Source organism: Sorex fumeus, unplaced genomic scaffold (genome assembly GCF_029834395.1).
Source record: "Sorex fumeus unplaced genomic scaffold, SorFum_2.1 ptg000061l, whole genome shotgun sequence".
NCBI lineage: Eukaryota > Metazoa > Chordata > Mammalia > Eulipotyphla > Soricidae > Sorex > Sorex fumeus.
The window spans coordinates 27623797-27651487 of NW_026606118.1; the positions used below are offsets into that span (position 1 = coordinate 27623797).

Consider the following 27691-nt stretch of genomic DNA (forward strand, 5'->3'; position numbering starts at 1 on the left):
ACTAAATCATGAACAATTTTGTAGCTGTGTAACTCACTGTGATTCAACTAAAAAAAATGCCTCCAGTGTGCAATGTCCTCATGTTCACTTTCTCCTCATTGACTTGAGGTAAACAATACTCTTTGGGCTACTACTGATTCTAAACCCAGGGTGCAGAAATTCATTTGCTTGAATTTAAAACAAAAATCCAATACTGAATGCCATCTCAGTCCAATTAAAGGTGGGACACTTTGAGCAATGGCTGGATTGAAAGCTGGGTGAGTGAATCTACTATGTCCCAGAGTTGAGAACCATTAGCTGGGTCATTGAAAAAGAACATTTGGATCCTGAATGATAGTATTTCTGATAGGGTGTTTTCCTAGCATGTGGATGACCTGGGTTTGTTCCTCAGTACCTTAATCCCACCAGGAATGATTCTCTGAACACAGAGCCAGAAGTAAGGCTTGAGTACCATCAGTTGTGGGCCCAAATCAGAAAAAAAGAAAAAAGAAAAAAATAGAAGATTTACTGTTAGGATGTGAGAAAGTTGTTCCCTAATATATTTTTAAAACTGTTTCATGAGCATTTTACAGAGGAGGAACCTGAGACTCAGAGACATAAGGCTACTTGCTCAATCAAGTCTGAATAACTAGCAGTTCCCAGAGCTGAGAATTGAGCTTAAATGTAAGTTTTCACAAAATAACAGTTTTGTTCAATGTTATCTGGGAGAATATAGAAGGCAGGAACTTGGTGTCTTTCTGGTGAAGGACAAGAGAGAAGAGTGGCGATAAAAAGACATCTACAAAGATTCCCACGTAAAGTTGGAGAGGGAGAGAGAGGTACAGGGTGTTCTCTTATCTCTATCTCTACAATGTGTGTGTAGAACACCGAGCATGGCAGGAAAATGATAAAATATCTTTATTTAGTGATCTTTTTATTATGCGGTAAAAAGGCATCTACAAAGATTCCCACGTAAAGGTGGGGAGGGAGAGAGAGATACAGGGTGTTCTCTTATCTCTCTCTACAATGTGTGTGTAGAACACCAAGCATGGCAGGAAAATGATAAAATATCTTTAGTGATCTTTTTATTATTGCTGCTGCATATTTTACAAACTACAGATTGTAGCTAACCCTTTAACGACTGACTGAGGATTTGGGGCCCTACCAACCAAACCACTGGAAATCCATGTATGCTTAGAACTGGCCTTTCCTATATTTGGGTCTTGCATCATGGAGGTTCAACAAGCTTCCATTCATAGATTGTTGAATCTGTGAATATGCAACCAGTCGATAGAAAAAACTCATATAATACTTAACCTGCTATTCAAAGTCATGTTATTCAAGGATCAGTTATACTTTGATATGGTAATAGACATAGAAATGAAAAAGAAGTATTCATATAATAGGAACACATGCTCAAAAACATTTTTTAAACTAGTATGAATACAAAGTCAAGAAAAGCAGAGTCCACTGTACATAAGATTTTCTCAATCAGGGTTTGGTGCAGTAGACTCTGCCCAGGCTCTTGCTTTACAACATGCACCAGATTCCTGACGGGAGGCAGGCATGGTCATGGGTATTCTGCAGGGCTTAATGGTATGCTAATGGGAACCTTTGGTTGAGTCATTGTGTTATGCATGCTTAGCATGCAGAAGGCTCAGGTCCAATCCTCAGCATTGTATGCCATGCCAGTCCTCCGAGTGCCACCAAAACACTGAACTGGGAGTAGGCTCTGCGTACTATAGGTGTGGTCCGAAACCCAAAATTAATTAATAATAAACAACAGTGGGGAGAATAATTATAACTCTAAAGCAGGCTTTTGAAAACGTGCTCTGTAAACCTCTGGACATCCTTGAGACTCTAGTCAGTTCCTCTACAAGATCAAATGATATTTTTACAATGTAAAGAGCTTTTTTACTCCTGGTACCTCATGAGTGGAGTTTCTCAGAAGTTCTATGACATGCAACAATGTCATTTTTCTGGAAATTGATATATTGCTTATATATTATGTGCTTTGAAATATTTTAGTGTTAATTTCCAAAATGATAATTCTAAACAGAGATAACACACATACAAAAAACTTTCTGGGTTCTTTACTTATTTTTAAGATTACAAAGGGGTTCTGAGACCCACATTGTGTCTAGTTCAAAAGAAGATTGAAAAATATAAAACAGAATGTAGGTGGTTATATAATACAATGAATAAGATACGGACAAAAGCTCAAAAGCTAAAGATTGGTTTCTAATTTTAAGAAGCATTATATAACATGTTGGAAAGGCTTATGATCTCAGGCCATCTTTACATCTTTGAGTGCTCATTCACAATATATAGATTTTTAATTTAAAGTTAATGAGATTATATGTTACATAAAATGTTAGGCACAATTTTAAAACAATAAGATAAAGATAAGTGAATAATATATGCATACATATGTGTGTGTATTTGGTTTTGGGACCATATCTGGTGGTGCTCAGTACTTACTCTTGTATCTGTGCTCAGATATCACTCTTGGAAGTCTCAGGGAGTCATTTAAGGTACTAGTGATTAAATTTGGATAGACCACTTACAAGGCAAGTGCTTTAAGCACTGTATTATCTCTTTGGCCCCAAGCAAACAATAATTAAGAACTTTTTTTGCTAGTGGTACAAACACATTTCACTCTCAATAAAAATAATATGATCAATAAATATGCCTCATTATTTAAATAATCTTTATTAGCACTTTGTGATAAACTGCAGTTTGATTCTAAGTTCACATTATGGGAATCTTTAATGTCAATGACTGTCAAAGTAGGAGAAGACACCTAGAGAAAATAGAAAGAAGAAGGATGAAAAAAATCATTCACTGCATGACTTATTCCTTTTTAATAATAATTTATTTTCAGCTATCAGTCATCTGACTATTTTTAATTGAAGGTCAGCAAGTATATTCTAATTTTTGGTGTTAATTTCTTGGGAAACTATGGAGGAATGTTGACATTTCTACTATATGGACTCAATTCCCCCCAAAGTGCTCTTTATTTAGATATTTTTATTTTTTTATTTTTTGGTCATGGTGGGGAGGGTTCAGGGTCCTCTTCTTACTTTGTTCTCAGGGGTCACTCTTGGCGGTGCTCAGGGAATCAAATATTGTGTTGGGAAACAACCTGGAGTCAGTAGGATGCAAGGCAAGCATCTTATTCCCTGTACTATCTCTCCAGTCCCTGGATACTGTGTGTGTGTGTGTGTGTGTGTGTGTGTGTGTGTGTGTGTGTGTGTGTGTGTTTGGGCCACATCAAGTGATACTCAGGGCTTACTTCTGAGTCTCTGTTCAGGAATCACTCCTGGTACTACCCAGTTTCATCACTGGGGTTGGCCATGTGCAAGGCAAGTGTCTTATTTCTGTGATATCTTCCTAGTATTCCCTTCTATACATATTAAAGTTATACATTTTGATTTCTAGAGTTAAGTGTCCAGATAAGAGAGTTTATAAATGGTACAATTGCATTGATTTTGGTAATACAACTACATAACAAAAGATAAACAAAATGCAATTTGTCTAAGTACACAGGAAGTTAATGAATAAAGAACTCTACTGTTATCCCTTCTGAGTTGAATAATTCAGTTACTTCAGGGTTACCTAAGTCAAAGTGACCCCCTGGATCTGACAAAGGGAGAATACCAATGTTAAGTTATGTACCAAATATTAGCCAAGTGAAAGAAGTGGTTTCCTGTTTTCTTCCTGTATATCCTGTATGAATGCACCCAGAGTTGGGAGCAGTAGAAAACCATGAAGGAATTTTATTTGCAGGAGAAGTATGGCCAAGTCTATGTTTACATGTGCAGATAGCACTGTAGCACTGTAGCACTATAGTCCCGTTGTTCATCGATTTGCTCGAACGGGCACCAGTAACGTCTTCATTGTGAGACTTGTTACTGTTTTTGGCATATCAGACACGCCAGGAGGAGCCTTCCAGACTCTGCCGTGCGGGCGCAGTATTCCTATTGCTCCAGCCCACATATGCAGATAACCTGCAAGAAACTGGACCAACAAGACAAAGAGAAGGCAAAAGTAAAAAAGGGGTATGGACCAAGCTAGAGTAGAAGAGAGGAAAAGAATGCCTTTGACCGAGAAGTTAATTATGCCCTTTCCTGGACAGAGGTGAGCAGAAATAAAGTATCTGTTCAATTTTGGATGATTGAGTTTTTGCTCCTGGTTGATAAGAAAGCAACATTCTATAGCATTGAAAGAAAGAATTTAAACAAGCAGAAACAAAGCTTGTTCCTTTTAAGTCTTGTTTTTAAGTTTTCTCACTCGAGGTTTTCTGACTTTTTGAAAATAAATCAGTTTCTTTAAGGTTATAAAAGTGGTCCCACTTGAGAAAAATAATATTCACGTCGTAACAAAAAGTTCTGCCCCAGCCCCTAACCATTCATTAATGCCCTCATCCTAATTGGCTCCTCACTATTCTCCCTGCCCACTCTGTTTCCTTGTCTATGTCCCAGTCTTCTGAGTCAGACTTAATTTGCTAATTATAAGTTACTTCCTACTTTAGAAATCGTGATGACTTATAGTCAAATGCTTATGTTCATCACGCTGATTGAAGACTTGCAATTTTTCATGCTTGCTGGGAGCTGGAAGGAAGAATGAACAGCTGGGCAAGTGGTCATCTAGCTCATCTAGGAAGAAATGGGCCACATACACACATGCATACATCAGTGGTCACTGATTCATATCATATGGAATGTAATGGGACAACAGATACACAGACATACAGACACAGACACACAGACACATATATCCAGTGGTCATTAGTTCATATCGAATGAAATGTAATGAGACACACACTCACCACGCACACACACACACACACACACACACACACACACAAGACTTTGTAGAGAGATAATGATAAATTTGAATATTCAGAACTGGTTAATATTTAAAAGATTATCTAGTGAGGCATAGTATGGTGGCTATGTGAAAGCATTTATTCTTATTAATTAGAGATGCACACCAAAATATTTGTAGATGTGAGCATGCACATTTGAAATCGACTTTTGAATAACCTGGGAATGGGAAGAGGGTGGGGTGGTGACAGATAAGCAAATTTGTCAAAATATTGGTTATTGTTGAAATTGGATGATGAGTATGTTGGAGTTCCTTATACTATCTTTTATATATTTAAAAAATTTTAAAAAATGATATCTCATTGTGGTTTTGATCTGCATCTCTCTGATGATTAGTGATGTAGAGCATTTTCTCATGTGCCTTTTTGCCATTCGAATTTCTTCTTTGCGAAAGTTTCTGTTCATTTCCTCACCCCATTTTTTGATGGGGTTGGGTGATTTCTTCTTGTGGAGTTTAACCAGTACCTTGTATATCCTTGATATCAACCCCTTATCGGATGTGTACTTGGTGAATATCCTTTCCCATTCTGTAGGCTGTCTTTGTATTTTGGTCAATGTTTCTTTTGAGGTGCAGAAGCTTCTTAGTTTAAGATAGTCCCATTTGTCTATCTCTGTTTTCACTTGCTCGGCCAGTGGCGTGACATCTTTGAAGATACCATTAGCTTCAATATCATGGAGAGTTTTGCCGACTTTGTCTTCAATAAACATTATGGATTCTGGTCTGATGTTGAGGTCATAAATCCATTTTGATCTTACTTTTGTGCATGGTGTTAGGCAGAGATCTGAGCCCACTTTTTTGCATGTAGCCGTCCAATTTTGCCAGCACAGTTTATTGAAGAGGCTTTCCCTGCTCCATTTCACTTTTCTTGCCCCCTTATCAAAAATTAGATGATTATATGTTTGGGAGGAAATGTCAGTATATTCAACTCTGTTCCATTGGTCTGCAGCTCTGCTTTTGTTCCAGTACCATGCTGTTTTAATTATTACTGCCTTGTAGTAGAGTTTGAAGTTAGGGAGGTTGATTCCTCCCATTTTCTTTTTCCCATGAATTGCTTTAGCTATTCGTGGGGGCTTATTGTTCCATATAAATTTCAGGAGTGTTTCCTCCATTTCTTTGAAGAATGTCATGGGTATCCTTATAGGGATTGCATTGAATTTGTACAGTGCTTTGGGAAGTATTGCCATTTTGATGATGTTGATTCTCCCCATCCATGAACAGGGGATATTTTTTCCATTTCCTCGTGTCCTCTTTTATTTCCTGAAGTAGCGTTTTGTAGTTTTCTTTGTACAGGTCCTTTACTTCCTTAGTTAAGCTGATTCCTATATACTTGATTTTCTGGGGCACAATTGTGAATGGAATTGTTTTCTTGATGTCACTTTCTTCTCTTTCACTATTTGCATATAGGAATGCCATGGATTTTTGGGTATTGATTTTATAGCCTGCCACTTTACTATACAAGCCTATTGTTTCTAGGAGTTTCTTGGTAGAGGTTTTAGGGTTCTCTAAGTATAGTATCATGTCATCTGCGAATAGTGAGAGCTTAATTTCTTCTTTCCCTATCTGGATGCCCTTAATATCTTTTTCTTGCCTAATCGCTATTGCAAGTACTTCCAGTACTATATTGAACAGTAGTGGAGAGAGTGGGCATCCTTGTCTCGTCCCTGACCTTAGGGGGAAGGGTCTCAGTTTTTCCCCATTGAGGATGATATTTGCTGTAGGTTTGTGGTAGATGGCTTTAACTATATTGAGGAAAGTCTCCTCTATCCCCATTTTGGCAAGGGTTTTCATCATGAATGGGTGCTGAATCTTGTCAAAAGCTTTCTCTGCGTCTATTGATATGATCATATGATTTTTATCTTTTCTTTTGTTGATATGATGGATTATGTTGATTGATTTCCGAATGTTGAACCATCCTTGCATCCCTGGGATGAATCCCACTTGGTCATGATGTATGATCTTTTTGATGAGTTGTTGTATTCTATTGGCTAGTATTTTGTTGAGAATCTTCGCATCCGTGTTCATCAGGGATATTGGCCTGTAGTTTTCTTTTCTTGTGGTGTCTTTGTTTCCATTTGGTATTAGAGAGATATGGGCTTCATAGAAGCTGTTTGGGAGAGTTTCTGTTTTTTCAATTTCCTGGAAAAGCTTGAGAAGAATTGGCAATAGATCCTCTTTAAATGTTTGGAAAAATTTGCTAGTAAATCCGTCTGGGCCTGGGCTTTTGTTTTTGGGAAGACTTTTGATTACAGTTTCAATTTCCTTGATGTGAATAGGTCTATTCAGGTACTCTATATCTTCTTGATTCAGCTTTGGGAGATGGTAGGAATCCAGGAATTTATCCATTTCTTCCAGGTTCTCGTGTTTCGTGGCATACAGACTTTCAAGGTAGTCTCTTATGATCTCTTGAATTTCTTTAGTTTCTGTTGTGATATCCCCATTCTTATTTCTGATTCGATTTATTAGGGTTCTCTCTCTCTGTTTCTTTGTGAGTGTTGCTAGTGGTTTATCTATCTTATTTATTTTCTCGAAGAACCAGCTCTTGGTTTCATTGATCTTTCGGATTGTTTCTTTGTTTTCCATGTCGTTGATTTCTGCTCTAAGTTTTATGATCTCTTTCCTTCTGCCTGATTTAGGCTCTTTCTGTTGATCCTTTTCTAAGGTCTTGAGCTGTGAGGTCAAATTGTTTATGTGCATCGTTTCTATCGACTTAAGATAGGCTTGCAGAGCTATAAATTTTCCCCTTAATACAGCTTTCGCTGCATCCCATAAGTTCTGGTAGTTTGTGTCTTCATTCTCATTTGTTTCCAGGTATCTTTTGATTTCATCCTTGACTTCGTTCCTGACCCACTCATTGTTCAGCATCGAGTTGTTTAATTTCCAGGTGTTTGATTTTGTTCTCCGTGTCTTTGTGTGATTCACTTCTATCCTCAGTGCATCATGGTCTGAAAAGATGGCTGATACTATTTCTATCTTCTTGATTCTGTTGAGGTATGTTTTGTGTCCTAGCATTTCACACCACAGAGACTGGCCCACATCCACAAGAACAAAAGCAACAGGTGCTGGCGCGGATGTGGCGAGAAAGGGACCCTCCTTCACTGCTGGTGGGAATGCCGGCTGGTCTAACCCTTTTGGAAAACAGTATGGACGACTCTCAAAAAATTAGAATTTGATCTGCCATTTGACCCAGCTATAGCACTCCTGGGAATATATCCCAGAGAGGCAAAAAGGTATAGTCGAAGTGACATCTGCAATTGTTTGTTCATTGCAGCACTCTTTACAATAGCCAGAATCTGGAAAAAACCTGAGTGCCCAAGAACAGATGACTGGTTAAAGAAACTTTGGTACATTTACACAATGGAGTACTATGTAGCTGTTAGAAAAGATGAAGTTATGAAATTTACATACAAGTGGTACTACATGGAAAGTATCATGTTAAGCGAAATGAGTCAGAAAGAGTGGGATAGACACAGAAAGATTGCATTCATCTGGGGAACACAAAGCAACAAAAAGGGAGATTAACACCCAGGAATGGCTGAGATTAGTACCAGGAATTTTGCTCCATGAATGGAAGGCCAGCCACAGGCTCTAGGTGATAAGGAAGCTCAGATAGAGAAGAAGAGAGTACCAAATGAAGGGTGTTGTGAGGGCCCTCCCAGGGTGGGAGAAGCATGCTAAAAGTAGTCGATAAACCAAACATGATTGCCACTCAAAGCCTCTCTTGCAAAACACAGTACCCAAAAGAAGAGAGAGAGAACAAGGGAGAATGCCCTGCCACAGAGGCAGGATGGGACGGGGGGGAGGCGGGGGCTGGGGGGGATGCTGGGACCCTTGGGGATGGATGACGGGCACTGGTGGAGGGATGGGCACTTGATCATTGTATAACTGAAACCCAAGCACAAAATTTGTAAGCCTATAACTGTACCTCATGGTTTTTCACTAATAAAAAAAGAAAAAAAAATTTAAAAAAAATTTAAAAAAATCTCCCCTCCCTTTCCTTTGTCATTGTGTTCTACTTGTGTGGTTGTGGTGCTCACATCCTTAGTTGTGGTGCTTATGGGGGTTGCATACTTCAGTTGTGGTGTTCACACATGCGCACAGGATGTCATACACTTCTCTTACAAGTATCACCAAAAGCAGTGCCACCAGGATTGCACTGGGCATATGGGGTGCCACTGGGAAATGAACGCTAGGCAGGCACTTGACCAGTAACTTCTGTCCTCCTTCACTACCTTCTTGAAGGTCAGAAAAACTGTAGTTTTTTAAGAACAAGTTTCTAAAATCTAGCAGACAGGATCTCCTGACATGATCAAGAAGTAAACTTTAACAGCACACTGAACAGAACCCAAACTCTTATAAAGTGAAGCAACATCTAAACTTAGGTAATGTTTAATAGAACGCTACATCAATTTAAAAAATAGGTTTAAAAGGAAGAAAATGTTCCAGGAACTGAAAAAAAAAATCCTCTCTGCTCACTAGTCCTCAGCAACCCGTTCTTTCTGGGAACATTTGCAATGTGTGGAAAATCAATTAACCAAAATTATCCAGTTGAATAATTTTTCCAGGACACTGGTGTTACCACTCTTCATGGCCATCCCAGCCTCAATCACCAGCATCTGATTTGGACCTTTTCCCTTTCTGCTGCTTCTCCAGTTTCTCTCTTCTCCTTCCTGTTTGCCCTTTCCCCATTTTCTCGAGGCTTGGGGCAGGAGTCATTGAGCAGTACAGGGACCTCCTCATTTCCTGGAAAGGGTCGTGGTGTGTATCCCCTACTCCCTGCAAGGTTCCAGTCTCAAAGCCCTGATGCCATTGTCAATTTTAGGAAATTTCCTTACTACTCAGGAACAAGAGAAAACTTTCCACTTCTCAGATACAGGGCAAAATAGTTTGGGAATCAGAGATTTGTTTGTGGGCTACATATGGTAATACTTAGGAACCATACAGGGTGCTGGAGACAAAACCAGCTGGTTGGCAGCATGCTTGGCAAGATTGGTACTCATAGTACTATCTCGCTGGCCCTGGGAATCACAGTCTTTTTTAAAAATTTTTATTAGTGAGACACCATGAGGTACAGTTGTAGACTTACAAATTTTGTGCTTGGGTTTCAATTATACAATGATCAAATACCCATCCCTCCATCAGTGCCCATTTCCCAACACCACGGATCCCAGTATCCCTCCCACCCCCCATCCTCCCCATCCCACCCTGCCTCTGTGGCAGGGCAGGGAATCACAGTCTTAATAAGCGTTTTTCCTTTCCCCATTCAAAACAGAAAACATGAGTATTTGTTCTGAAATAATTTATTTTTTTAACATGGGCTTTTGTGAAAAGTTATAGTTATGGAGGAAAAATGTAAAGAAATCTAACAGAGTAAACAGCATCCTATTAGGGACAACTAAATGTGCAAATTTCAAATGTTTTCTATAATAAGTATAAATAATTCCTTTTTTCACATTAACAATGAAAATATCCATACACACAAAATAGTCAAAGGTCAACTTTAAAAGAACTAGATGAAAACACTGAAGTTTATTTAAAATATTTAGCAAGAAATGCAAGCTTCATAGTAGGGGCAGGGACACACTGCACCCTGGGTGGAAACCACACAAAGGCAATGGCATTGGGAGATCGCAAATATTTTCAGGCCCAGAGTCCTGACGCCCCCGCCCTCAAAAAGGATAAAGAAGAAAGAATGACAATCACACAAAGCACAGAGAGAAATTGCGAGCTAAGGACAGAAAGAACTTTTCTCAGACTCAGGGAGTCAGGATGGTGCTGGTCCTAAAGCAGATGGTGTTACCAGATTCCAGGGTGCAGTGCCTGGCTCTCTAGAACACCGCATTAGCCCAGCAACTAAAACCATCACAAAAGGTCACCACTTTCCCTTGACCTTCTCCAATTTTATCCCTGCTCCTTTGGAATCTGTAAGGAGGTAGGGTCCTCAGAGAGAAGGGGACATGTCAGAGAACAGTTTCTGATGGGTGCACTGGGAAGTCTTCAGCCCCTTTCATGAAGCAGAATGAGATTGTGCGGTTGAAACAATTCCTTCTTTCCTGGGGAAGGTGACCAGCGTCTCCTAAGGGACCGACTTCCCCGGTCTCCATCAGGAACTTGCCTGGTTCTCTGACATCCCTCAAAGCAACTATGTGAGCTCAAGAAAGCACCTCAGCATTTCCCCCAGAGCAGAAGAAACATCTTCATTTAAATAACCTTGCAGTTCAAAATAAAATAAATAAGGTAAATCACAGACACAGCAGGGCGCTCCTCTTAAACAAGGCAGCCAGTAGAGTCCATTTGAACTACAAAGACAGGTGTTGCCCCAACAACAACCAAAAAATAGGTTATTATTATTCAGTCTTCCTACTTAACCCTCTAGGGCAGCATTCCCCACATAATAAAAAGGATTCCCTCATAATATAAGGGCGTATTCTCTATGTACACACCATCTATGCACAACTCAGTTCAAGCTAACCTCTTCAGAAGAGAAGACAGTGATAACCCATAGAGTCACAATTCTTCCCACTCAAATCATCTGTTTTGTTTGTTTGTTTTGTTTTGGAAAAGGTGCATATTTGTAAAGAGCAGCTTGTTGGCTTTGTGAATGAATTCAGTCTCAGCAGCCTCGGAATCACAGTCTGTGGATGGTTCTGCTTCCGCCACAAGGAAAGGAACTGACTGGGCGGGCAGGGGAAAATCATTAACTCCTGACACCCTGAATATGTCCATTTTCCCTGAGCTTCCAAGCTTCTGGAGAAAACCTGCGACGCCTTTCCAGACAGGTGTCAGCGTCACCTCTCTGGGAAAGGCTGCATGCAGGAGGTCAGCGGCAAGGGCTTGGGATCTCTTTAATCCCATTGGACTGTGCGTCCTTTCCCTTTTTCCAAAAAGGCACGAGGCCGTGTCCTCGCAAGCCGTCCCAGCCCCTACGCTCCGGGCCTTCTGCCGGTGAGTTGAGGAGCGGCCCCAGGCTGGATGCGGACCTGGCTTCCAGCTTTGCTCCTGACTCGGGACATTCCCAGCTACCAGATTCAAGGCCCTGCTGGAGAGAGCGGAGTGTCCCCTTCTCTGTGCAAAGACACCTTCGGAGCTGCCCCCTCACTGTGGCAGGGGCTGACCCTCCGGCAGCATCAGAGCGTTGGGAGCATAGCACCACGTTGACAAAGAGCAGGAGACCCCTCCTGGTGGGGGTGCTGGCCCCATTGTGTCCCCTTAGCCATACAGTTGCTTGAACTGAAAGCACTCGTTGCAGTAGCCATTACACTTGGCATTGCCAAAGTGATCGCAGGCTGGGGCTCGGCAGCGCTGTTTGGGGGGCTCTTCTGGAACAGGCTCGGCACGGTGAGTCCCTGCGCCAACCCGCGGGCTCCGGTGCTGACACTCCATGCAGAGCTCCTCACTGCGGCAGGCCAGGATATTCTTGCAGGAGGCCCGGGCACACTTGGGTCGGGGGGCGCTCAGTGCAGTTCGAGGCCCTTCTCTGCGCTGGCTGGATCTCTGAGGAGAAGAGCAGAGAGAAAAGTGTCAGGAAGAACACAGAGCAAATGGATCACTGCATCTGAAAAGGTGGTTTCCTCAGAGACCTTCGGGGAGTACTAGGATCCCTTGCCGGAGCAAGGGAAGAGGAGACCCGGGGCTCTGAATCTACAAATTACTTCCTCCTTATCCCCATGAAAACCCACCCATCATTAGGCAGGCGAAGTGAGGCCACGGACCCCACCTTCCTAACCAAACCAGCAAAGCGAGCTCCGGACTCAAGTTTGCTTTGGAAAAAAGCTGCCCTGGGTTAGGCCGAGCCCCTGCAATCCAGTAAACACCTAGAGAGGCATCGCTAGTCAGGGTTGACTTTTCATCTACGCTCTGAAGTGGCAGCACTGGAGCTGCTCTGCCTTCTCTTCCTGTCTCACCATACAGGGTGATGAAAAGGATGTCTGCTCCCAGGAAGATGTCTCAAAGCGCTAGTATAATGCTTTGTATATGGGCGGCCTGGGTTCGATTCCCAGCACTGCACTGCAGATGGCCCCCAAATGAAGACCAAAAGGAGTTCTGCGGGTCCCTGAGATGCTGGTGCCCTTAAGACTCTCATGCTCAAGAGGTCTTTGTGGCTGATTTGAATGAATTCCAAAGTACACCTGGGCTATGGAAATGGATGGGAACTGCTGTACTTTCACCCTGGGGACCACAAGAACTTCCCTCCCCACCCAGGTTCTTCCCTGGGACTGGGAAGGGTGACAAATTTGTTTATCTCAGAGGGAAGCCAAGGCTGTAGCCCAGACCTGCCCACAGTGTGGAAAGTACCACAAAACGTCTTACCAACTGCTCTTCAGTCCTTTTGGCCTCATGAAATCTCTGATTCTGGGCTTCAATGAAACACTTCTGACAATATCCTTCAAACACAGTGCTTCCCACGGTGCCACATTCCCTGCCCAGGCAGGGGACCGTGTTCTGGAACCTAGAGGTGGTGGGTCCGACTTTGCCCGAGGGAGCAATAAAATCTATGAGAGAGCAGACAACTCATCAGTATCACAGACTGGTCACCAGGCAGATCCAGACACTGACATCAGAGGACAAAACTGGCTTCCAAGAACAGATCGGGCGAGCGCTAAATGCATGTGAGACAGCCGCTTTTCCTAGAACCAGCAAACCCTAGAGGACAGTCTGGCTATTACTGAAACCCCTTTGCTCTGGCAGATTCTCACTCGGAACAGGCTGCCCAAGTGACTTAGGCAACAGCTACTGAGCAAACATGGACATTATCGGCGCCTCCTTTGGAATTAGAGACCCTGCAATATCAGTGCAGAGTTTTCTCCTGATTTTGACACTTCAAGAGAAGTCTGATGTGGCCCCTTGCTTATACATTCCGGGCACCAAAGAAATGATCTAATGAAGAGGACAACTGTGAACTTCTCATGCCAGCCACATTCTACCTGCCTGTCCACAGGAAGCTCATTGCTGGCAGCTGAGGAACAAACACCCCCTTTGAGGCAGCGCTTCTGCAACAGGGCCCGGCCCATCAATCATTGATTACCCATTTACACTCACGTTTATTTTCTTGGTACTCGATGAAACACAGCGTGCAAAAGCCCTGGTTTTCTGGAGTCCCAAAGTACATGCAGCCGGCTTTTCTGCACTTGCTGGTCCCCGTCAGGTCCCCTGGAGTTCGGGCAGCCTGAGGGAGGCAGCCAGAGGTGGCCTCGTTCCCAGCTCTGTGGCAAGAATGCGGGGAGAGACTCTGGATGAGCTGTGAGGGGTCTGACTTGGACCTCTGATGGCAGGAAGGAGGGATGCTAGAGCTGAGGTTGGAGGAGGGCTCTGCCTTAGTCCTTTTGAAGCAAGTACTGCAGATCCCATTAAACGTCCTGGTGGCATCCTGAAGGCAGGCTTGGCACTTACCCGGATCCATGTGCCTCGTGGTGTCCGGAGGGCGGCCGGCATTGAGTTGCCGGGCATGGTGGCAACGCTCACAGAATCCATTGTGTAGAACATTGAGGGTGAAAGGGCAGCCGGGGCTCTTGCACTTCATGGCCGTGGTCTCACTGAACAGAAATAGGCTGGGTGCTGTGGGTGGGGCCGATCGAGGCCCCCCAGCCGGCTCCTCTGGACTCCAGTTCAAGGCCTCACCCCGGGAGGCTCCAAGCACCATGCCAGGGAGGGCCTCGGGGCCCAGCTTGGGATTCACCTTGGCGGATTTGTTTTGGTTCTTGAGCTGCCTCTCTGAGCATTCGTGGCACAAGGGCTTGGTGTTGACGGACATGAAATAGGGACAGTTGGGTGTCTCACATTTTACGTCCATGAAAGAAAGCTGGGGAACGGAAGGATCCTGAGGGTTGGGAGCTTGGTTGTCTCTTCGCCCCTGTTCATGGTTCTCCTGCCACTTCTTATACTCGTGCTGGACAAGTTCAAAGTAGTCATCCACAAGGTTGATTTCTTTTGGTAAGTTAGCTTCATCCAGTCTAAATTCCAAAAGGAGATATATAAGACTCCACACAGAAACACAGATATACAAATACACAAACACACACACGTGTGTGTGCACACACAAACAGACACACACAATTTTATATCAGCTGCTTCTATAGCAAAATTTTAGAACATGGATATGGCAAATCACTTTATCACCATCCACTGAAATTTAGGCCTTTAATAAAGAGTTTGTACCTCTCATGAAACACAGTCCCATGTATTTGTCAACATATTTTACAGTCAAATAGGATTGAACTTAATTTGCTGATACTTTATTCTGTTGACCATTATAGTCTCATTGAATAAATCTTGTTCCAGTTCATATTACCGATGATTCTAAACAACAGGCGACTCTAGGACTATCTTTACTCTTTATGACTCTATGTCTCTTGTAAAAAGTCATTTTTACTTTTCAAATTCTCAGTGATCAAATTTCTAGTCAAACATTCTACAGAATATTCACTGAGAGTCATGTGCTTTATAGCACAAACTGCTTTAGAATGCTCTGTTCTGTGTTCTGCTGTTTATAACTTTAAGCCTGAGCTCTGGGAGAGTTAACTTCCATGGACAGTAACTAAGAAGCAAACACCATCATAGTTGCTATCGATGTGTTCTCAGCTGTGACTTTTTCACCTCCATTCTTAATAACTGGTTTCCTTATGCTGCCAGGATGGCCAACCCTGGTGCATTTGATGTTCAAAAACAAAAACACAACAACAACAAAAAACCAAACAGGCCTTTTGTGAATGCAAAGCTAGAGCTTAAGATTTTGTTACTTGTATAATATGCATTCTGAGTCTCTCCTCCCCCTTTCATATGGCAAAATGACATGGCTGTCACATACACACCTTTGACAGCCTTTTGACATTATGTGTATGCTTGCCATACCCACCATAACTAAAAAGTCATGGAGTCATGGGAAAGAAGCTTTAGATTCTAGGAATTTTCAATGGCTAGTACTATTATTGGGACGATTAGTTGGGGGGGGGGGGGGGAGGCAAAAAAAGCAAAGTCCACAGTCTTTGATGTAAACATAGTTTCAACAAACTGTAGTTCTCTCAGAGTCCAGAGACTCAGGGAAATCTTTATGGATAAATTACACTTTGCCATTGGAAACCAGTTAGTAGACCTCGCAATGATCTTGCCTGCATTGAGGCATACGCCTCTGAAATAGCTTCACGTTGAAGTAGCCAGATTTGTGAAACTTTGCACTGGAATGGCAAACAAGTTAAGAGGCTGGAGTTCAACCAGCCTGGAAGGACATAGATTTAAGCTATCACACTGCTTACTTTGCAGCATTAATCAAATGCGTGGTGCCGTGGTCCCAGCCCTGGACTGGGATTTCTATCACCGTCAAGTACTCTTTCAGCAGCTTCTCCTTCATCTCGTTTTCAGTATCCGTCAAAAAGTGAACTTTCAAATCTTCAAACCGTCCTCGGTCTCTGTTCACCAGTGGAACGGCTCGGATTTCTAGGATAGAAAATGGCACATATGCACAACATTGTTTGAACAGAAATGAAATGTGAGGTCGCATACATAAGGATCAAAGCTAAAGCACAGAAAGGAAGACAATTCAATGACAATGGAAAAATTATCTAGCCCTACCACACAGATGGAAAACAAACAGTACATGCTAAATACTAATATAAAATTCATGGTTTCCAGGAAGCTCCTAGATCACTGAGTAGCCTAGAGGCAATGGCCACTGCCGGTTAGTTCCCCAAGCTTGAGAATCAGACCAAACTGGGCTGGAATACTGACCCTGCCACCACCACGCTCTGTGGCACTAGGCAAGTGAGACTCAGACTTAACCTCTATGAGTTTCAACCGCCTCCTTTGTATAATAGGGTTGCCAGTGCTTCCAGCCTATGGAGATGCTATGAGGATGAAGCCAAATTCCGTTATCTGCAGCACTTAGCACTGTGCCTGCGCACAAGAAGTTATTCCCATAACAGCTGACCCAATAGACACTTACTGGCTCTATGTGGGGAAACCGCAGGCTTTAATTTGTCACGGGTTGATGGTAATGGCAACTAAAGTAGACTTTTGGTGGGAACCCTGAGGTGGAGTATTCATACGAATGCTAAATTCTACTGCAATTTACCTGAAACTTATATAATGCTATAAACCAATGATACCTCAAGTGCTATTAATAATAAAAAAAGATAAATGTCTCATACTGATGTTGTAAAAGTAGCAATGATTGTAGCAGTATCTCTGTGTGTGTATGTGTGTGCGTTTGTATATCTGACTCACAACTAACTTGCTTAAACCAAGTCATACATAGAAAAGGAGGGCAGAATTAGAATTAGAGTATTGCTTAATATTGTAAGCAAATAGAAAAATACATTTCTGTAAAAAGTATTGCACTTAAAGTAGAATATGCCCATAAAGAGCAAACCTGGATGTCCAGTGAGAACAGGTTACATCGTTAGCTAACAGAAGCGACTAATTTGAGTCCATATCTCATTTTCTTACCAGGCCCGCTGTCCTTCAGAGTCACCAGGGGTACAAAGTGTTGGCTGTCGTAGCCAAGGAGGATGGGGTATCTGTAGCATTCCTGGGCAGGCCAATGGAGAGGCAAGTAAATCCCGCCCACCTTCAAAGGAGCAAAATTTGAACCTGATTCCAAACTTCTCAGCATTTTGTCTGTTTCAGAAAGGAGACAGAGAGAGAGGGTCTTCAGTGGACTGGCACCAAAATCTGTGCAGATACAGTTCCCTGTACTTCTGTCAGTTTGGGTTTTCCCTAAGGAGCAGAATGGCACTGGAATCAAACAAGTCTCTCACCTGCAATGACAATGATGGGCCTTCTGAGGATGTTGCAAAGGACAAAGATGTGTATTTCCTCCAGGGAATGATACTGGAGACCACCTCGGGCCCCTGGGGTATCTGTGGATGCCATTTTGATGAGGTTGTCCCATTCATCATTCCAATTCTAAGGATACAGCAAGGAAGGAAGGAAAAGGACTGAATGCATTCTTTCTTAAGAAATCACTCCGACTTGACTCTCATTATTCATTTCTATAACTCAGCTCACTTTTCCCCTTTCTTGAAATCATCATTCAAATGATTTCCTTTCCTGCCCCCTCCTCCCCATTTTGCCTTCCTTCCTTTGCTTTCCCCTCCCCCCCACTACAAAGCAAAGGCCAACTGTGGGGGAGGCTGGGGATAGCACCTGCCTTCAGAAAAAATCTGTGACGAGGCATGACCTTGAAGTCCTTTATCCAAATGTACATAAAAATCCCAAACTTGTGACTGAGACTGTGCAGGCATGCATCTGGGCTTAGGAAAGCTTAGTAAATCATGCAAAGGCGATCAAACAGAAAGATGAGCAGTCCACCCAGGGGAGAGGCCACAGTCAGGGGACTTTCTGCTCAAGATTTTGCTGCTAGCAGAGAGCCACTGCTGGCCATCTGCGGCCCTGCAGCCGCAGCACTGACAAACGCCCGGGGTTTTTCAGGGACTGTGCTGTGATTAGCCCAGTTCATGTGACCTAGGAAATCACACATTCCTCGAGAACAGGGCTGGTCATGGGCCTCTCTGGGTGCCCCCCCTCCCTGGAATTCTGTCCAGAGCCTTCAGAGAGAGATTGTACGTACCCGAGTGTCATAGCAAAGCCCTGTCTCCACGAACTCCTGCGATTTCAGAGACTCCAGCTGCCAACGGAATTGGAAGTTGCGTGTGTCCGTCTCCTTGAGCGTGCTGAAGAGAGCCTTCCTCAGGACCAAGTCTGTGTCCTGCACACCCCACATGTACTGAGAAGTCGCGTGCATGAGGCAGTTTCCATCACCTGAGAAGGAAGGAAGCTGATTCTGGCCATCCTCCAGCCATTCCAGTCACAAAAGTCCCACCCACTCCTCCCAACAAACCCATTCCCCCGTGAGGAGCCCAAAGGGGGGTCCCAGGGAGCATCTGTCCAATGTCACTGGTTTCATCTGTGAGTCCCAGGGCCTGTGGATATCATTTCACCTGAGGTGGTGACAGCCTTAAGGAAACAAATCTCTGTCTCTCTCTCTCTGTCTCTCTGTCACACACACACACACACACACACACACACACACACACACACACGCAACACGCACACACACACAGAGTCCCCTTTCCTTTTCCTCTTCTCAATCCTTAAGGTTTATTAAGTCACTAATGTCAATGGCATGACCCAGTTCCCCTTGATGGCTGGAGCCCTCCTATTCTTTATTGACTTTGTTTTGGTTTTGGGGTCACACCGGCCTTGCATGGGGGCTCAGTATCACTCGTGCCAGGGCTTGAGGGACCATACAGATCCCATGCCGGGGGATGGAACCGGGTTGGCTGCCTGCAAGGCCAGCAGAGTACTGCTGGACTATTTCTCTATGCCTGCCGTCCCTTATCCGCACTCAGAACAGAAGCCGGGACTGCTTGTTCCACTGGATTCCAGACAATTGAGGTTTTCCTTCTGTCATTCTAATTATTATTAATATTTTTTTCAAGTTGTTTTGATTTGTTTTGCTTTGGGCCAGTTTCTCAGAGCTTACTCCTGATTCTGAGCTCAGGGATTACTCCTGGCAGGGCCCAGGGGGCCGTCTGGGGATGTTGGAGCTCTAACCTGGCTTCCTTACCAGCTTTCTAGCTCTATAGCCCCCAATGTCCCTCCTATTTTTTAAAGAATGACAGTAAGGAAACCAGACACTAGAAAGCCGATCCTGGCAGACCCTCCTCTGTGTCGCTGGCCTTAAGGGAAAGTCCTTCACCTCACTAAGTATTTGTTCTCGCTCTGAAACAAGGGCACGGGCTGAGATCTTAACAGCATACTCCCTCTTGCCCCCAACATCTCGGGCTGGCCAGGAAGCTGGTGCCACTGCTCCCTGATGCTACCAGAGAGTACACAGGGCACAGGCACCAAGCAGGAAGCTGTCTGGCTCTGTGGATGAGGCAGGGCCGCTCTCCTATGACTCAGTGGTAAATGACTTGACCATTCCACTGCAGCCTTGGGGCCGGGGAGTTTCCTCTCCTAGTCTACAAAGTGTGGCTGAGCAAGAGTGCCCAGCCCCCAGCTCGATCTGCGCCCCCTTCTTCTCAGCAATGCATGTTTGTTTGCCACATTACAAAGTGCCTTATGTCTACCTTGAAAAAGAAATCAGTGTCTAAGGCTGGCCTGGTAAGAAGTCTGAGCATTCAGAAAAAGATCTGATTTTCTTTATTAATATGTTGCTTATATGGGGTTAAAAATCCATGACCCATGGACACTGGTCCCTCCCACCCCCACCATCTTCCAAGCAATAAAGATTTGGTGGAATGTGTTACTAAGGAGGTCGCATCCAGTGGTCTCTGAGGTTCCCCCAGCGCTGTATTTGAGGGTCCCTCTTCGTAGTGTTCACAGGAGCAAATAGGGTGGTCTTATTAGTCATAACCCTAGCCCTTGGTGGCAAAAAATTTTAAGTTCTAAATTTTCATTAGCAAGGACATTGTTGTCCTTCTTTTCTTTTTCTTTTCTTTTTTTTTTTTTAAAAAGTAAATTATTCTTATATTATTCTATCTCAGGCAATAAAATTACTCAAAATTTCCTCCAATTTTAATTATAGTCCATCTGCAACTGAACTAAATTTAAAAAAAAAATTCCTCAAAAATATCTGCAAGCCAAAATCCCTTCCATTTACACACTTAGAAAGACAAGTTAATTAAGTATTCAAACAAATGAACAAAAAAGAGATAGCTCAAGCCCTGGGTCTTGGCACAAGTGTGGCCGCGAATGCATTCTGTTGAAATTTCCCCTTTGCAAAATCTAGAGCAAAGATAAGGTTTTTTTTTTTTCTTCTTCTTCTTCTTCTTCTTGCGCTGACTTTCAGTTCTTTATTGAGATGCACCAGTACAAAATTCCCTAAGTAACATCTGGAATTCCCCAGTGCAAAGTTATTTGACTAGCAATTGAGCAACAGTATTGTACTTTTTGTTCTGGTGTGTAGACATTTAAACTGCGAAGTGCACCCTGGACTTTCCAAGTGGGTGTGGCCAGGGTGAGCTGGAATGGGGCTACTCATTATACAAGTGAAATCGCTGCAGCCAATAGACACTGGGATTTTTCACATGAAGTTTCAATTTTAGGCATCTACTCCCTTCCTCATTCACCGCGGTCTCATATCCTCAAATACAAACTTATCAAGTACCCTCTCCCCAGACAGACTCTGGACTCCAAAGAACTCACCTCGAGGAGGTGGAAAGGCTTAAAAAAAAAGCAGAGTGTCCACAAAAATCAAAGAAGTCATGCTTAGTCCCTCCCCTAAACATCATTTCTTTCATTTTCAAAATTTTTTCAATCTTAAAGAATTCTGGAAAGTGGGGAAATAAAAGAATTTTGAGCCTCTAATCCCAGAAAATGCTATCACATGCACTTGTGTTGCTGTTTCATGGGTCCTGAGCATATTTGTTGCTATAAATAACCTATCTTCTCAGAGCAAATGTTTACTATGGATGTTCCATTTTGTTTTCCCTTAAGGAAATAGACCAAGTTAAGCCTAAAGTGTCAGTTAATTCTGCTAATGATAATAAGGCTTTCTTCATTTCACAATATTTCTAATTGGGCAGATTCTTCTTTCATGCAGATACAAAACTCTGATTCCAACTGTTCCAAGATTGAATCCCCCTCTCTCTCTTTCTCTCTCTCTTTTTTTTGTAGTGGAATGGAGAGAGTTAAAACCACAAACTGTCAGAAATATAAACCTCTCAATGATGACTTAACATAATTACCTACTTCTAGGCATCACTTGATTTAATGCCAAGAACAATATAAACACTAGCTATCTTCAGATTTCTTTCTCCGATGTTTCTAAGAATCTATGCATCAAAAATATAAGCAAGATGTTGGGATGATCCACAAGACTCTCCAGAACCAAAGCAAAACTAAGGAAACAAAAGCCAATATCCCTCAATCATTCCAAGTCACCCATGTCAAAAATGGCCAAAGTTAATGTACTAATTAAGTTCATTAAATTAAATATTTTCCAGCTCATTGTCAGCAAGGATTTACTATTCTTGGTTGTACAGTTTTGATTGGGAGGGTAGAGGACTGAGCTAAGATCTGTACTTTATCGAGGCCATAAGCACTTAATTAATCTTGGTCAGGCTATACGTTCCTTATAATAACCAACTACAGCTATAAAAGTAGCATTTTGAATCTATGTAAAATGGTATGTTTGGATGTCTCTATGATGGACATACTATACTACCTCTGGCTCAAAGGAAGTAATTAAACAAAACAAAACAAAACAGTCTAGCTTAAAACAGGAAACAGCTACTAGTGGGAAAACGTCACTGTCTGTAAAACGTACAGACAGACGCAGACAACAAGAAACATTAGTCTGAGGAATTCCTAAGAATAACAAAGTAGTGGTCTAACCACTGTGCGAAGGACCTTGCTATCTTCCCATTACATCTCACAGGACTGCAGACAACAAAACGACGGAGAGCCTTCATCATCAACCACCATTCACTTGTCAACCCATGAAATGCCATCATTCAAGTGGAAGGCCCTGGTCACACGCAATTTCAAAGCCAGTGAAAAACAACACTAATACCAGTGTTTCACACCATGCTTTCCCTCTGAACTTAAAGCCACTGACTATTTCCATTACTGGCCAGGGAAGGGTAATTTACAGATGATTCAAACCGATGCAAGAATTAGGCACAATAGTCAGCTAAGAGGATAGATGGGGTGTTAAGAATAAATCTGAGTCTCAATGTAGACAGTTCCTTACGCACAATCAGAAAATACCCTTCATCAAAGCAGTCGCCCAACAAGCTTCCTTGGATGGCGTGCCCCTGAAGGAGTTTCTCTACTTAAGTGACTCTCGAGGACCTCAAGAGATTTGAATGTAGGTCTCCGATACAAAAATTCAAGGCAGGAGCACGCTGGGACCCACCCCCTTAGACAAAAGCCAACGTTCTGCTCTTACCGTTGGTTTTCAGAGCCACCAGCTTCCTGACTTCCCGACACCAGTTGAGCTTCTTCTGGTTTTCCAGCGAGGCCTGGAGGCTTTGGTCAATGAGTGCTTTGTGGATGATTTCCCGAAACTGGTGACAAAACTGGCAAGTTCTGAACATTTCCAGGGTATATCGGTGCATGGATTTAAAATGATGAATGATTCCATTGGTGGGCTTAAGAATATCTTCTGGCGTTCGCTCTCTGATCTTCACAGCTTTCCGCATGTTGCTCAAATACAAAGCCTGGGGAAGGAGTTGCTCGGCCATGGTGTACTGCAGTGCCTGGAGAGGAGGGACACGAAAGCATTCCGTTAGGCCTGCACCGATCCCACCCCTATATACCTGCCTGCAGGAAACCCCAGTGTTTGATCTTTTCATTACCCTAATCTGTAAGCAAGAGATGTTAGTCACCTCTACTCTCAGGATACTCACTGGCTCCACAGATTAACTCACACTGGACTGTTTTAAGTTACATCACTTCTAAAGATTAGTCTAAACAAGAGAAGGAAGGCGGAGAGTGGGGACTGAAGAGGAGGGGAATAACCCGTGTTTTCAGTAAAGTTTGTCCGGGAGCCAAGTCTGTCAGCGATGGGCCTAGTGCCTCCCAGACAACTCCCACCCACCTCCCTCCGAGGCCACTCTGGGTCAGCCGCTGGCTTTTGGGGGGTGTGGGAGTACCGTTGTGAGCAGCAGAATAGTCCCAACAAGTTGGAAACTCCTTCCCGATATTCCCTCCTCTCCCCGCAGGAAGTCCCACTTGCCTCAAAGTTCCTACTCTGGAAAGACTGAGTATTTTGTGGAAATTCCTGATAATTCATAGTATCACCAAAGATGCTGGTGGGAATGTTTTCTTGGCCCCCAAGAGAAATAGCTATTCTTAATTTTGGTAAGATTTGTTACAAGGCCCACAAAGAGTGAAATCCTGAATGTTTTATAACCCAAAGTCACTTTCCAGCATGATGCTTTGCAATGTGGAGAGCAAGCACATAATCCACATATTTCAGAAACTCTGCTGAGTTTCTGAATATGCAACAGAAGGAAAACACAGAAGAGAACTACTGCACTGCCAAGCATAGATATGGGAGCTCAAGGAGTTCAACTCAACTATCAGGCAAATTTTAGCAACTTTCTCCATGCAGCAGTACTCAGGTGCATTTCCCAGCTCCTCTTCACCCTGAAATCTTCAAGTATAATGACTGGTGGAAACATATGAATGTACAGAAGCAGACAAGGAAAGGATTCTTAGCCAGGAGCTCAAGCCAGATGCATGGAAAGAGGACTGGATCAGACACCAGCATCTGCAATGCATGCCCCCTTGGGGTCTCTGTGGGGCAGTGCTGTGTGCAGAGCCTGACTCTTACTTGGGGTTTCTCTCCAGAAATCTAGAAACCTCAGTTGGATGTGGAAGAGAAGGAGATTTTAGAGTATGGCAGGTTTTCTCAAGGAAGTTTCAGAGTAATGGTCAATTCTACTCCTGAATCCTATGTACAATTGTTAGGAGCAAGCCTCAGGTTGAGAAAGACATTATACCTATACGAGAGGGAAAAGAGACCTAGATTTTGGGGAAGCCACTTCTGAGCAGTTCTAGGCTCACTTGCTCCAAGTATGGATCGGAGAGGGAAGAGAACAAAATTCTTGGGGCCTTCTCAAAGAAAAGAGTTGAACTAGATGCCCCCACCTGCACCCCCAAGGTTCCCTTGGAGTAGTTTTTTGGCTGGTAGCTTTGGATGGAGATTCTTAATCTGATCGTAACAGGAGGTTTGGGAGAAATTATTTTCTGGATTAGATGACAGTCCTTCCACTGAGGTCGGCCATTCCCTGTGGCTATAACTAGGCAAAATCAGCAGAATCACTGACAAGGCAAAGGCACAGGAACATCACACACTATTCTTCTTTGTGGCAAGACAAATATGATGTCATTCATTCATCCCCTCTCAAAGCACTGCCTGGCCCCCTACTGGTTCCAAGCCCCTGCTCGAAAATGGAGCTGAACTTCAAAGACCACCATACTCCAAACCATTTTCGAATCACAGGACCACCTGGGTCTAACTAAGCTCAGACAACAGAAACACAGTGCAGGTCGTGCTGGGGCTCACGGCTACCCATGGGAAGAGTTTTTGTTAAAGAGACTGGGTCCTTTCACACCTGTCCCTTGCTATTTTCATAATGACTGCAACTCAGGTAGCCCTCAGCTGGCAACAGGTGGGCAGTAGAAAGATGTTCAGCCAGCTGGTGTGGTCTTTAATTTTGTTTTCCTGACTGGATCATTTTCAGCAAAGATCTCAAATAGTGAGAGTTGCAAACCATAGATACAGCATGCAACTGTCACTTGTAATTTCTTATCTTGCAGGACCTTGCAGAACTACCTCCTTGAAAGACAGACACAGTCCAGAGCTCAATTCCTACACTTAAGATAAAAAAAAAAAACCTGCATGTGTCTAATGAATCGATGTCCTTCCTGCCCTAAGCATGCAATACTACTTGACATTTATTTTACATGCGTGTTATATTCTTGATTGAAAAAAAAAAGTTTTGTGACAAATACATCACACTTTTGCACAGAAAATTTGAAGTTGTTCAAAGAATCTGCAAAAGCCAAAGATGCACCTTAGCCCGTGAGAATGAAACCTTAACTGGTAAGCCGCTGCTTCATAACCTGGGGTCTGAGCGCTGTGGCTGCCCAGCTTTTTAAAAGAGCAGTGCTCACCCCTGCCCTGCCCCCCAGATGCTGCCTTGGAGACACTTGACCAGACTGGCTTTCCATGGAAAGAAGATCAGAGGCAGGGAGAATTCAAAACAAAGCGCTCTCAAAAAGAGCTGAGCTTCTTCCTAACTTAATACCACCGCTTTCCTGAGAGACCAGGTGGCAGGATGTGGAAGGACCCGAGCTGACAAAGACAGTCTGACTGCTGGCTCAGGTTGGAGTAGGGGGCTGCAGAAATTGGAGCCTCCACCTCCCCAAGGCTGACCCATGTCCTGCATATTTCTCTCCCACTATTGCCACGGGAGTAAAAAAAAAAAGTGAGCTCCATTCTGCGGAAGACGGAGACCACCTGCACGGAACTTTGGGGTCTGCATGTGCCCTTGGCCAGGCGACCTGAAGGAGTCCCGGCATCCCCCGCACCCCACCCGCCCGTGTGGTCCGATTCCGCACAATCTGGAAAGAAGCCACAGCGACTCTGCAAGGTCTACGTGGCCGTGAGCATGCAGAGCGCTTGATAATAGCAAAGATACGAAAAAGATCAAAGTAGCGACGGCCGCCCGCCCGAGGGACTCTGGGGGGTCGCGACCCTCCACCCGCCGCTGCAGTTCCAAGCCCCTGCACTACTGAAAGGCACGGCAGGTGCTGGAGAGAATCCCAAGCTGTCACCGCAACATCTGGCGCGGCGACCTCAAACTCCCAGGGTTTCCCAAGCGATGTGCACGCCGTGCAAATGAAAACTCCCCCTCCAGGAGGGAGCGCTGCAAAGCCAAAGCCGCCAGGTAGCCTGGGTGGGGTGGGGTGGAGAGAAACGCACCCGCAGTCCCGACCCCAAGAAGCGCCGGAGCCAGCCAGCAGCAGAGGGCACAGTGACGCCGGTTACCTCTCGGGATGCGGGGAACCGCGCGATCCTTTTCCCGAAGTCCCAAGTCCGTGTCAGGGCAGGCGCAAGCCGCCAGCAGGCTTCTCGTTCGAGGCCAGACCGAGACAGCGCCCCATGGGCAAGCCCGAGGACCTGGGGGGCTCGCTCGCAGGCCAGCTGGAGGGAGGGGGTGTGAGTCGTACCCGCAGCTGCAGCAGCGAGCTTCCCCGAGGACGCCGTCTCCGCCTGCGCGCGCAGCGCTTGGCGCGGTGCAAAGCTGCAGGCAGACTGAGGGTTCTTCTTTCTTCCCTTTCGTTTTAGCACGCAGTGTGGGGGATTTCCACTGGGACTTTCCAGTCACGTGACGCGCCGGCGCCTTTCTCGAAGGGGGGGTGGAGGGGGACGCCCCGAGGCCGCGTGGCCAGCAGGGGGCGCAGCTCGCGCGCACCGCCCCGCCCCGCCCCGCCCCGGCCCCGCCCCGGGGTGTCCCCGCGTGAGTCACCTGGGCCTTTCGGAAGCGGTGCGCAGCGTCACTTCCCTGTGGAAACCGTAGTTATGGGAAGTGCAAATCGGGTCTTTTTTTTTTTTTTGTTACCCCTACTCAGCCTTCGTTCTGCAGAAAAGCAGCGACGGGGGAGAACGAGAAGGGAAACAGGCAAGCAAGCAAGAAAACCCGAAAAAAACACCCCGGCGCCCCCCTTGGAGCGCGCAGTCTAGGGTCCGAATCGCGGGCGCGGCGCACGTGATGGGTAGAGTCCGCAGCGTCTGTGCAGTGTCAGCCGTGATCCCACCCCCACCCCGCAGCGGGGATTTCGAGCTCAAGATGCATGCAAGCCGCGGTCGGTCCTACTTGCCCACCGCGGCCAGCTGCTTCCCCGGTCCTGCAAGTGGCGTCCACTTTGGCCTTGAGTGTTGTTGCAGGCGCCCGACCAGGCTGACCTCCAAGTAGGGCAGCAGAGACCACGTCCGCCTCTGGGAGCCCTGGCTGGAGTTCCCCTCTGGTTTCTGCACACAAGTGGCCGCCGAGTGTCAGATTCTTGTGGGATTGCAGTTTCAGCATCATCTAAAAGCAACTGCCATCCTTGGCCTTCGCCAGGACCCTTCTAAGGCTTTCTTAGGAGCCTCTTTGGATGCACTGATGACTGGGCGCCCGGGATGTCCATGGTTGGGGTTGTTGACTTTGCCCCTTTCAAAATAGCATGGCACAAGGGGTCGGAGTGATAGTCCAGCGGGCAGGGAGGGCACTTGTCTGGCTCACACGGTCGACCTAAGTTCGATCCCCAGTACCCCAGTACAGTCTCCCAGGAATAATCCCTGAGCACAGAGCCTGAGTGGCACAGAGCC

The 27691-nt window shown here is 44.6% G+C and overlaps 1 protein-coding gene across 2 annotated transcripts; it reads right to left on the reverse strand.

The window, feature by feature from the left end:
• Window positions 1-10160: 10160 nt before the first annotated feature.
• Window positions 10161-26563, reverse strand: TNFAIP3 (TNF alpha induced protein 3). 2 transcript variants are annotated; one of them, XM_056126271.1, is made up of 9 exons: window positions 26551-26563; window positions 22757-23066; window positions 18428-18618; window positions 17616-17763; window positions 17305-17475; window positions 16116-16296; window positions 13906-14816; window positions 13177-13358; window positions 10161-12360 (listed from the first exon to the last, which is right to left on the reverse strand). In XM_056126271.1, exons 2-9 carry the CDS (start codon window positions 23049-23051, stop codon window positions 12076-12078), a joined length of 2364 nt encoding a protein of 787 aa, XP_055982246.1. In that variant the 5' UTR covers window positions 23052-23066; window positions 26551-26563; the 3' UTR covers window positions 10161-12075. The 2 variants fall into 2 exon arrangements, with proteins under 2 accessions (XP_055982246.1, XP_055982245.1); XM_056126270.1 differs by lacking the exon at window positions 26551-26563 and adding an exon at window positions 26369-26545.
• Between the last annotated feature and the right edge of the window lie 1128 nt (window positions 26564-27691).

Coding starts and splice junctions, on each gene's coding strand:
- TNFAIP3 (XM_056126271.1), bottom strand. CDS start 23,051: ATGGCCGAGCAACTCCTTCCCCAGGCTTTGTATTTGAGCAACATGCGG. Junction 16,297..17,304: donor TCTGAAGGACAGCGGGCCTG/GTAAGAAAATGA, acceptor TTTCTATCCTAG/AAATCCGAGCCGTTCCACTG. Junction 13,359..13,905: donor CGAGTACCAAGAAAATAAAC/GTGAGTGTAAAT, acceptor GCTCTCTCATAG/ATTTTATTGCTCCCTCGGGC.